This window comes from Chelonoidis abingdonii, chromosome 26 (assembly GCF_003597395.2).
Source record: "Chelonoidis abingdonii isolate Lonesome George chromosome 26, CheloAbing_2.0, whole genome shotgun sequence".
NCBI lineage: Eukaryota > Metazoa > Chordata > Testudines > Testudinidae > Chelonoidis > Chelonoidis abingdonii.
In genome coordinates, this window is record NC_133794.1 from 6,689,036 (window position 1) to 6,700,719 (window position 11,684).

Genomic DNA, 11,684 nt, shown 5'->3' on the forward strand with positions numbered 1-11,684 from the left:
GGCAGAGGTGGCAGTAGGGGAATATGCCAATCCATCAAAGAGAAAGTTACTTAGTTCAGATGCCTGCAAGCGGCGCATCGCTGTGGTTCAGTCGGATCCATGCACATGCAGGCTCCATTTGGTGCAAGGACGCAGTCCGCATGACCTCACAGTCCAAGCACGAGCTGGGAGAAGCAGACAGGTCTGACAGCTCCGTCTCTCCTTTCAAGGCTAATCAGAACAGTCTGTGGAATCAAGTCACTGGTCCCAGGCACAGCTCTGTGCATGCAGTGACCCAAGACATCAGCCCAGCTGTGTGCAAAGTTATTCTCCCTGGCATGAGACTCGGGAGACCTGCATCCCATTCCTGGCTCTGCCAGTGACCTTATGTGTGACCTTGGGCAAGTCCCTACTATGCTCCCTGCTATTTAGACTGTAAGCTCCAGGGACAAGACTGTGTCTATGTAGCATTGTCACAAGGGAGACCTGTCAGTGCCTGGCGCGACAGGGCCCCAATCTGGGCCAGGGTCTGGGCAGCGCCCGACACGACGGGGTCCTTATATCGGTCGGGGTCTGTGCAGTGCCCGGCGCGATGGGGCCCTGATCTTGGTCGGGGTCAGAGCATGCCTGGCGCGACGGGGCCCTGATCTTGGGTGGGGTCTGGGCAGCGCCCAGTGTGACGGGGCCCTAATCTCAGTTGGGATCTGTCACAGAGTATGTGGGAGACAAGGCCTGCACCCCCGGCTTCCTGCGATTCACCGTGACTCTCAGCCAGCCAGTAAAACAGAAGGTTTATTTAGACGACAGGAACACAGTCCAAAACAGGTCTTGCCGGTACAGACAACAGGACCCCCTTTAGTTAGGTCCATCTGGGGGCTCCAGGGAGGCCACAGCCCCATTGGGAAGCCCAAGCCCCATCAGGGCTCCCCCCCATTTCCCAGTCAGCTTCCAAACTGAAAACTCCCTCCAGCTTCTCACTTAGCCTCCCCACGGCTCCTCCCCCAGCCTTTGTCCAGTGTCCCGGGAAGAGGTGTCACTGGGCCTCCAACCCCCCTCCTGGACTCTCACATTACATGCTCAGGTATCCTCCCTCAAGGAAAGTCTCCCATCTTCCAATGCAGACCGTCCCAGCAAAACTGCCCTGCAACCTTCCCAGGCCAACGCTCCCCACTCAGCGTTCAGAGAACACAGCCAGAACATTCCCACTTCATCACAGGGTCTGGGCAGTGCCCAGCGCGATGGGGCCCTGATCCAAGCTGGGGACTGCGCATCACCCAGAACAATTGGGCCCAGTCTCAAAGTCGAGGCCTTTAGTTCTCACTGTAATACCAGCAGCTCAGACTATAAATAACAAAGTGACAGTAGGAATCGGTGGGGGTGGGAGGGCAATTATTTTTTTTCTTTCACGAGCCCTGTTTGTGAGCTGTGCTGAGTCGTGTAAGAGGACCAGTGAAACGGCTCAGAAATAACGTGAATGAGCCTAGATTTTCAACAGCTCCCCATAACAAATAGACGAGGAAGCCAAGGAAACCTCCCCCTAACTATCTGTTACCAGGTGCCCCCCTATAACCACTTCCCTGCACCTCAATGCCTCCCCCTCCAAGATTAGATTCTTTCCCCTTCTTTTTCCTAATTTGCGTTAGCATTTGCCAAGCAGCCAGGATTCTCATTAGTGCTTAGAGCAGGGAGGCAGGAGTCAGGACTCCTGGGTTCTGGTCAGGAGTGACTCCACTGAGGAAAATGGGGTTACACTGGTGTAAATCAGGAGTGACTCCACTTCGGTCAGCAGGGTTACTGTGGTCTAAAGCTGGCAGAATTGGAAGCAGAATCTAGGCCTGTGTTTCTAATGTCCATGAGTCGCCCCAGTTGGCTTGGCAGCCGCCCAAAAACAAGGAGCAAATCAGACTCTCCCTGGTTGCAGGAGAGCAGGGATTTCACATGGCCCCAGCCCTGCCAGCCATGCACACCTCAGAGGAGGCGGGAGAAAAGGGGTCTGGAGAGGGCTGTGCAGGAGGCAGGGGGAGTTAATACGCCTTTCTGGAAAGCATCCTTCAGCAAGCAGAATGGGGCAGGCGAAACACCTCTCAGCCGTGCCATCTAGCGGCAACCCAGGGCCCTGTGCTCCAGTGCCGTTGGCAGGGCCAAGTCACGCAGATCTACCTTCTCCGTCCCACTCCTGCTTCTGTCTGCCACTCTTGCCCCCTTGCTATAGCAAACAGCCCCTTGCGGCAGCAGCTGCCCAGCAAAGGCCTCTCAACGCTCCACAGCTGCCGTCCAAAACTGCCTCTTATTCCAGAGTTTATTTCAATGAGGTTGAGTCTCTGGAGGGTCTAAATTACTCAGGCTGCTGCTGTTTCCTCCCTGCTTTGAAGGGGGGGCGAAGACTATTCAAACCGTGCACAAGTGACTCCAGGAGAGAGAAAAAGGAGACAAATGGGGATCTAATTTGCGTAATGGGGTCTAATTTGTTTTCAAAAGCCGCTTCTCTCCTGACTCAGGGAATTGGCATGGCGTGAAATATACCTGCGGCATGTGAATGAGGAGGCTCCCTCGGCAAGTTTATGGATCCTGCTTGACAAAGGCCGCTCTTTAAATCAAACCAGAGATCGCGAAAGAATTAAGGTGTCAAGATAATGCACATTTATTGTTTTGCCAGTCAGCAGGAGCTGGAGCATTCTGGTGTTTGGACCCAGCCCGTATCCCAGCGCCACCAGAACGGTGTCCCCTGACCCTGGCAAAGCCAGGGCTGTGAGCCCCAGCAGCCAGAATTATTCACCCAATCCACGGAAACATCAGCTTTGCTTCCTCTCCTACAGCAGGGGCAGCAGGCAGAGGATGCTCGCATGCCCCATAATAATCTGCAACATACAAGAAAGAGCACCCCCACCCCCCGTCTTTGCTACTAAGACATGCGGAGACCAGGGTCCCATTGTGCTGGCGGCTGCACAGATGCACAGCGAGAGACAGCCACTGCCCCAAAGAACTCACAGACTAAACAGACAAGTGGGGCGGGGGGACTGGCTCAGGCTTGGAGGTAGATATGAGACAAGACCCTACCTCCCTGCAAGCCCAGTGCAGCCCCCTGCCCCCACTGCCCCCTCCCCCTTCCTTGGTTAGTTAGTGGGGAATCTCCTGGGTCAGTCTTTACCTGAGCTGCTATTTAAGTCTGTGAGCTCTGTGGGTGGGGGACACCTTTGGGACAGCACCTGGTCCAACGGGACCCCAGCCCCCAATGGGGGGTCTCTTGGCACTACCCAAATGCCCATCACTAATAGCACTCACGCTACCCATCAACCAGCCATCTCACTGGGGAGGCAACCGTGGCTAGCAACAAGCCTGCGAAGCAGGGTCAAGAGGCTCAGGCAGGGGCCCGCTGCTTGGAAGTCGGGCTTGGCAGGTGAGTGATGCGTTTGCCCAGGCTCAGTCCCCAAGCACCAAGGTTCTTGTCCTGGAGAGACTTTTCTCTTGTGCCCTGCCATCCATCTCCCCATCTGACCTGTCACCTTCTTGTTGCATCATGTCCAGAATGAGGCCCCCATCCTGCCACTGGGCTGCACAAGCCGATGGATTTCAGCAGGACTGGAAGACAGTCCGATACCAGGGTCCCGGCCCTAGATGATAAGTGATTTGGAATCTGCATGGGATCTGATTGCAGGATCAGGGCCTCAGATCAGGGCCAGTGAGGGAGGAATAGGGAGCTTGGGACTGACTCCCCATCTGCTGCTGTCACCTGCACCCATAGAACGTGAGCGCATGATGCTCATGTTCTGAGCCGGGAGCATCTCCCGGTCACTTGGCTCTGGTTTTAACAATGACACAAGTGGCCGGGCCCCACAATAGGGCCCGCTTGTCGCTTCACTGCTTTCCAGGAGGTGCCTCACAGACCTCTGGGTGCTGCAGAAATAATGCCTTATCACCCGTCTCTGCGGTCATCTCCCTGAGGCCAAGAAGGAGGGTGCTGTGTTGGCCAGAGCATATCCCAGGCAGGTAAACGTGAAACCCCAGCAAGGAAGGGAAAGTCACCAAACTCTGACTTCCTCTGCACACATGAATGCAATCAGCAATCTCACCCCACCTGAATGCAAGCGGCGACTCCCAGGGAGAGTGATTGCCATGCGGCATGCTGGCTGCAATAATCGCCTCTAACCATCAATCGTTATCTAATCTGCCGTGCGGTTTCATTACCAGCATCATTTGTGCTGCTCTCATGGGTTCCGTGTGGGGTGAAAGTCCTTCAAATTAAACGGGGAATGTAACAGCTTCAAAAGCAAGAACTCTGGTGCACAAGCAGATTAGACGGGGGGAGGGGGGGAGGTGTTAACGTGTTTGGGACAAAGGCAGCATTAGTGTTTCACGGCGTGGCCAGGAGCTCGGAACGGGGATTGGAAACCCCACCGCCCTCAGCATGAATGCTCCAGGGGGTCCCTAACACTTGCTTTCTGGAGGGTGCAAGCAAGAGTGAGGCCCGAGAATGAGGAATGTTAATCCACCTTGCAAAGCATGGCCTACTTGGCCTGACATTTGAGGCCTGGGTTCTATTCCTATGTCTGCCACTAACCCCGGAGGTGACGTTGGCCAAATCCCTCCCCTGCCCCTTTGCCTGCTTAGGCTGTAAGGTTTGGGGCAGGCACTGCCTCACAGGCTCCCTCGTGCCTGAAGAGAAGGCGAGCTTTGGATGAGACATCACACCATGGAATAAAACCAGAGCTGCACAGCGTGGGTGTGTGCCGCTGACGAGCCGTAGCCTACAGCCCCCGAGGGGCCAGCCAGCCAACTGGCAGTTAAAGCACCACTGCACTCGAGTCCAGGGTGGTTGTGTGTGGACAGGACTCCAGTAGGGCCAATGCTCAAATTAACTCTGCACTGAACCTGAGCCCTTGGCCTGGTTCCATGCAGTGCCCAGGCACTGGGGCTTCCATATTGGTTGTGGCCTCCAGGCACCGCCATAATAACAACTTTGCCCATCTCTCAGGACTGGGCGTTAACCTACGGCATGTCAGGCAGGGGGCCCCCGGATGGCGTCTCTGGCAGGGGGCCTGCACTTTGTCCATCCACATGCCTGCACAAAGCATAAAGTTCCCGGGGAGGAAGACACTGCTGGAGACTGTGTCAGCTGGATCCTCCTCTCCTCTGCTTTCTCTGGGGGCGACTTTAACTTTGTATTTTCTATCAATTTTTTATCCTCTCTTTTAATGAATGTGTGTTGTCGGAGGGATGTCGTCGTCTGAACTCTCTCTCTCTCTCTTTTGATCAATTTGGGGACAAATTGTTTTATAAAATGCTTTAAATTATTGAACGCATGCTCCCTGGGGGACCCTCACGTTCACATTCTCTCTCTCCCGGTCAATAAGCGATATGGTCAGCATCATGCTGGACAGGTGCCGGCACACAGTGAAGTAACATTGGATGTCAGACACGGTTAGTTCAACCCCTCCCTGAGATGTTTACGGGGCGCATAACCTCAGCCCCGATCTGCTGCCCCCTGTTATCCCAGCCCCGAGCTCCTCCCTCCTCCACAGCTCAGGACTGGAATTTCAGGGAGAGCAAAGTCCATGTTAATGGCGCAGGCTTTGCCAGTCAGGGCAGATCAGCATGTGTGCTAACGTCAGCGTAAGCCCAGAGCCACCGCATCGTTGTCAGGGTAAAGCCATGGCGATGGAGCGGGGAATCAAGCCTGTAACGAATGCACCCACTTTGTACACATGCAAATGCCTGCACACGGTGCCATGGGGAGGGTGGGTGCGGCCCCCTGGCTCTTCATAGACAGTCATGGGTTGGGGACCCCTGCTCTGGTGGGGGTCACCTCCTACAGATCTGTCGCTGTTCCCCACTCCTCCTATGAGCCTTGACACTGCCTGAGCCCTTGCTATCCACAGCCACAGCTGGAACGTTGCTGGCCCCGGGGGCTTTTTAATTACGCAGCCAAAGCCTGATCAAAACTCCCATCATGTTTCTTATGCCAGAAAAGACAAACCACGTTCAATAGTCACACGCCCCTCCCCCTCAGCGTCTTGCTTCCACGCAGCCTCGCCACCACCTTCCTGCCTTTCATTGCGTCAGGTGCATTTCTGTGTGTCCCCACTGCCCATGTGCCACTCAGAGGTGGCGAAAGGGCAAGCCACGAGCCGTGCTCTGGCGCAGCCGGGCGTCCGAGGCGCCGGTGGACACACATGTTGGTTTGATGGTGTCAATGAGGCCATGGAGGAGGGAACTCGTGAAATGCAATGAACAAAGGGATGCAAACAATGGAGAAGGATGAGGTCAGTTGTGCTCCAGCAAGAGGCGCTGGGGCTTTGAACATGGCAGCTTGGCCGCCAGCGGCAACTCTGGGAAATAGCCTTGCTGGACTGCTGTGTGTCCATGGGGAGTCGGCCTGTGACGAGTGGCTGGTTGCCCGCTATGCTTCCAAGCACAACAGCTCCTGTGTCATTACCATGATAAGAACTGAGTTCTAGGGATCTTAGGGGACAGGGCCTCGGGTGGCCTGGCCAGACTCTCACAAAGCCCTGGGCTGCCACTGCGGCAGCAGGCCTCGCAGTGCCAAGTGCTGTCCAGACTCAGTGAGGGGCAGTTCCTACTGCAAAGAGCCTGAACATGCACCAGAAGGATTATTACATCCGGGTTTCTAGTGACTGGCCCAAGGTCGAACAGGACATCTGTGGCAGAGCCAGGAATTGAACCCACATTCGCTGCAGCAAAGCGTCTGAACCCCACGTCCACCCCTCTGATGTCAATGGTGAGCCGGGGTCTGGCTGGGAGCTGAAGTACATCTGGCTCTGCAGCCTCCCCTGGGAATTGGCCTTGAATTCAGTCACTGGCCTCCCCATTCTGGGCCAGACTCTGAGCACTGACAGGCAGAGCCACTGTTTGCACTGGGACAGCCTGGCTCGAACCCAGGGGCTTTGCCCTCGTTCATCTCGCAGGGGGTAGCGCTTGGCTCTGTCTGGAGCAGGAGCAAGCACCACTGCAGCTGGGCTGGGGCTCCCTGAACCCTGCCCTGGGAGTGCTTCCATCTGCAGCCTCCATGCGGTATTTTGTGTAGAGTGGCAGCCTGCGGGGCCGGGACGCTGGAGCAGGGGTAGCTTGGCTGGGACGACCAGCCAGCAGACCAGCTGCAGAACCCCCAAACCATCCCTGGCTGCCTCTGTTGGGCCCTAGCTGGACAATGGAATTGTGCATTGGTGTGACAAGCCCGATGGAGCAGCTACCCCTCATGCAGACATGGCCTGGGTGCACAGTGGGGCTTGCTCTGGGTGTCTCACCATCACCATGCACTGGCATGGCACAGCCAGAGGGCCTGCTAACCTGCGGGGCCCCCCCAAAATGTCATAAAAAGCAAATGTCCCCACCCCCGAGCTGCGTGGGGCCCTAAGCAATTGCTTAGTCTGCTTCTGCCTAGCGCCAGCTCCGGGACCCTGGATGGAGGCTTACAGGGAGCCAGTGGCCTCGGGGCTGGCTCCGCCCCCCCCTGAGCATGTGGGCGGGCGGGCAGGTGGGGCTATATCAGGGGCCCAGGCAGCTTCTACTCTCATCACTAGTTACAGGCATCTGCAGGGTGAGTCCTGAGGGCAGTGGGAACCTTCCTCCTCCAGAAGATGCTGCGCTGCCAAAGCAATAGCCACAGTCGCTCTTTCAAGCAGAGGAAGAGCCTGGGTAAATGTAGGGGTGATTGGGGAGAAATGCGAAGGGGGGAGGAAGAGAGCTGGGGTGGAGGCCGAGGCATGGCCCCCATGCATAAGTGTCTGTTTCTCTTGTTGCAGCCAGTAGGATGCGGGAAGCAGCTGAAATCCGGGTGAAGTACCCCACCAAGATCCCGGTAAAGTTCTTCTCACTCTGTCTGTCCTGGGGGAGTTTAACTCTTCTTGAGCTTCACTAACAGAGCTCACGGCCCACAGCTATGGGTGGTTCTCCCCTCCCCTCCTGCCCCGACTCAGGCTTCCTGCCACCACACAAACATACCATGGGGTATCTGCATGCCAGGCACTGTTGCCTCAGGCCAGCACAGGAGACATGGGCTGTGAAATTGAGTGGATGAAGTGACTGACATTCAGTGAGACCTGCAGATGAAGGACAAATTCTGCACTGTGAAGGCAGTATGGCCAACTCCCATGAGTTTGCTGTGGGTTGTGTGATAGCTTTCCTCCTGGGCTCATGGGGAAACTGTTTGTTTAAACTTCTAAGCCTGGTGGCTTGGGGAAGCCTGAAAATGAGACCTTTACAGGCTCAAACCATCCAGCAAATAAAACCTTCAACCTTCCTTTATAAATACCAGGGCCTGAGTTAGCTGCTGAGGCTTGGCAATGGTGCAAATGAGACCCTCAGAAGAGGCATTTCCAGTCTCAGATGGCCCTGTGGGCTCTGCGCCTCTGGGACAGGGAAAGCTGGCATGCAAACACCCTAGGTCCTGCTCTGACTTGTCTTTCGTCTCTGGCTCCAGGTGGTGGCGGAGCGTTACCAGAAGGAGAAGCAGCTGCCTCTGTTGGATAGGACCAAATTTCTGGTTTCCCAGGACTCGTCCATGTCTCAGTTTGTGATCACCCTGCGGTAAGGCATGAGCGCCCAGGGGGAGGGTTTGCTCTTTCATGTGATCCAGATCTGGGAAAGGGCAAGTCCCATCTCTTTTCCCTCACATGCTTCTTAAAATATAAAGGGCTGGTTCACATTGGAAAAGCTGCATCAGCCTAACTAAATAGGTTTGTCTGAATTAGTTGCATCAATGCAAACCCCTAATGCAGAAGCATTTGCACCCTTAAACCTGTCTAGCTTAATTTGGCAACCAGGGTGACTGTAGGGTTGATTGGCCTGGAGTCTCCCAGAATCAGCATCGATCTCCTGGTGACTACTGGAAGTAAACCAGGAGACTTTAATAGGCTATTTTAAGGAAATGACCTTGTCCTGTTGGGGGTGCGGAGAGGGGGAATCTCCCAGAACAGCTTCAGTCAGAGTTGGCAACCACAGGTGAGTGAGGCTTGAACTCTAAGTGCATCTGCATTCAGGGTTTGCACTGGTGAAACCAGACAAGCTTTACAAGCCACCAGAGCAATTGGTGTAACAGACACAGCACCTCTTCCCCTGACGGGGAGGGGCTGCTGCTGTAAAGACTCCCCTGCTGTTTGCTGGGAGGGGAGGCTGAGAATGGCCTCCTTGCTGAGGCCTGCAGTGGTGTACTTGCTGCTTGGCTTTTCTGCTGCTTTATTTGAATGATCTGTTTGAAGTTGCAAGCAGGCACAGGTGAATAGCTGATTAGAGGTAGGCAATTAGCAGTGATGCAAACAAGCTGTAGCTGCCACTAACAGTGGTCAGTGATGTCAGAGAGGCTCAGAGTGCTAATTAGCAGCATGACACCTGATCAAAGAAACTCCCTCTAACAGAGACCAGACCTACCGAACTTGCCAGGCTTAACAAGACAGACAGCCCTCCCGGATCCCAGCCCTGCATGCTCCTCTGAGATGACATAACTCTTTTCCAAGCTGGCTTAGTACAGATGTCTTGGGGTTGCACTAATCAGGGAGATGGGATGGAACAACAAAAGGTGACAGGGGGAGGGGAGGCTAATGGAAAACTGCAGCCCATCACCACCCCCCACCCCCACCTACAGGCCTGGGCAGCAGCTCACTGTGCTACTCTGTGTTTGGGGCTGGCATTTCTGCTTTCCTGCTCAAAGTGGCATCACTGAGGCTGTCAAGAGGCAGAACGTTTCCCTGGCCCATGCGCAGTACAAGACAGCAGTGTGGTGCTGTGATGCTGCAGGGTTCTTGCTGGCTGCCTTCAATGCTGTGCTGCTGTGGCAGACAAGCTGCACCCTGGCTTCGATGCCCAGCTGCTCTCTGCAGGGTGACTCTGACACTCTCCTGGTGTCCCCCCCTCTGCCCAAATCTGCCCTGTAGCATCCACCAGCCCCTGCGCTCTACTCTTAAACCCGTTACAGAGTAGCAGTCGTGTTAGTCTGTATCCGCAAAAGGAACAGGAGTCCTTGTGGCACCTTAGAGACTAACACATTTATGCTCAAATACCCTTGTTAGTCTCTAAGGTGCCACAAGGACTCCTGTTCCTTTTTACTGAGTTAGTGAAGAGACAGCACCGCAGTTCATGGAATTAGCTGGGTGAACAAACACTGCTTTCATCAAAGGACTGAATTGGTTTATAGCAAAAGTAAAACCAGTCCCTTAATCCCTGTCCTCCCTTTGTTTAAGTGATGCCAAGGAATAACAGCGGCAAGTGCTTCGCTCCTTGGTTCCTTCCTGTGAAGGAGGCCAAATGGCCTTTCCTCTCCCTTCCCAAAGGTCCCTGACCCTGCTTCAAGAGCCAGGAAGCCTTCCTGGGGGCCCAGGTTCCTGTTCCCACCAGGGAACTGACACCACACTAATTCCTGCAGCTTCCTCCCCCATGATGCTACTCCGAGGCCGTCTGCCCCATTCGGTAGCTGGATGCTTTTGTTTACCTGGGATATAAAGGTACCTTCCTTGTCTCTGCCTGGTGACCAGGCAGGTCCAACAAGCAAATACACATTCCATTGCCTAGGCAGACTGGGCTTGGCATGTCTTGCCAGAGAGACTTTGAGAGCAATTCTAGCACTGTACATAGCTGGTCCCAAAAGTCACTGGGTGGGGTGTTCACTGTTAGTATGTGGCACTGCACCAAACAACGGTGTCAGGTCTGACACACATTATGATAAAAGCTGCAGATGCCCACTGGGCCTCTGTGTCAGGAGAACCTTGTTAACCCAAATACTCCAGTAGGATTAACCAACACAAACAGCATGTATGCAAGCCAACCCTACAATAACCAGTGCAGCATGTGTGCAAGGGAGTGGTGAATACCTCTTTGAAAGATGCTCTGTGCAGACTGTGAGAACACACAGAGGACGGGCAGAGCAGGGGTTATGGGTGCTAGCCTGGGACTTGAGAGAGCTGCGGGGGGGGGGGGGGGGTCAACTCCCTGCTCTGCCACTGACTTCCCTGGATGACCTTGGGTGCATCACTTAGCCTCAGCTCCCTGTCTCATGGCGCTGACTCTTCCTCCCCCATATGCATTCAGTGTTGAGGCTTGGTGACTGGGGAGAGCCAGAGACAGTGCATAGTGATCGAGAGCCTTTAACTACTTCATTCACCTGTTCCCCCTTGTACTCAGATGCCAAGGTCTCTTGGGCAGGGTCCATTCTCTCTGTACAGCAGCTGGTGACGTCAGTAACACCCAATGCCAAATACTGCAATTCATGCTTCTTGGAACCATGGTGATCCTCCTAATCTAACAGCCTCTGAAAATCTCCTTAAACCCCCAGAACTCGCATGTCCCTGACGGCAACCCAGGCCTTCTACCTGCTAGTCAACAACAAAAACCTGCTGAGCATGAGCATGGGGGAGGTGTACCGCGACCACAAGGATGACGACGGCTTTCTCTATGTAACCTATGCTTCCCAGGAGATATTTGGCTGCTGCCGCTTGCATGGCCCTGCGGTGACTCAGTCATGAACCTGCCTGTTGCCAGCTGGTCTGTCATTGGTTTATCTTGTGATGTAAACAACTGCAGGGGCTGAAAACCTTTCTTACCGGAATTTTTAATTAAACAGCTGTGTGGGGACAGAGGAGGAGAGCATGAAAGTCCAGGAGCTGCTAGCAGGATCACTCTCCTGCAACAGCATTGGGGACTTGAGTCTCTCTGAAGATGCCTGTTAGAAGAATAACTTGTGACTAAAGCTATGAAAC

At 54.6% G+C, this 11,684-nt stretch overlaps 1 protein-coding gene across 1 annotated transcript; it reads left to right on the forward strand.

Annotated features, from left to right (window-relative positions):
• Positions 1-7,574: 7,574 nt before the first annotated feature.
• LOC116825774 (microtubule-associated protein 1 light chain 3 gamma-like) lies at positions 7,575-11,450 on the forward strand. Its single transcript, XM_032782030.1, has 4 exons — positions 7,575-7,632; positions 7,740-7,795; positions 8,417-8,523; positions 11,261-11,450. Exons 1-4 carry the CDS (start codon positions 7,575-7,577, stop codon positions 11,448-11,450), a joined length of 411 nt encoding a protein of 136 aa, XP_032637921.1.
• Positions 11,451-11,684: the final 234 nt, after the last annotated feature.

Coding starts and splice junctions, on each gene's coding strand:
- LOC116825774 (XM_032782030.1), top strand. CDS start 7,575: ATGCTGCGCTGCCAAAGCAATAGCCACAGTCGCTCTTTCAAGCAGAGG. Junction 7,796..8,416: donor AGTACCCCACCAAGATCCCG/GTAAAGTTCTTC, acceptor CTCTGGCTCCAG/GTGGTGGCGGAGCGTTACCA. Junction 8,524..11,260: donor CAGTTTGTGATCACCCTGCG/GTAAGGCATGAG, acceptor TTAAACCCCCAG/AACTCGCATGTCCCTGACGG.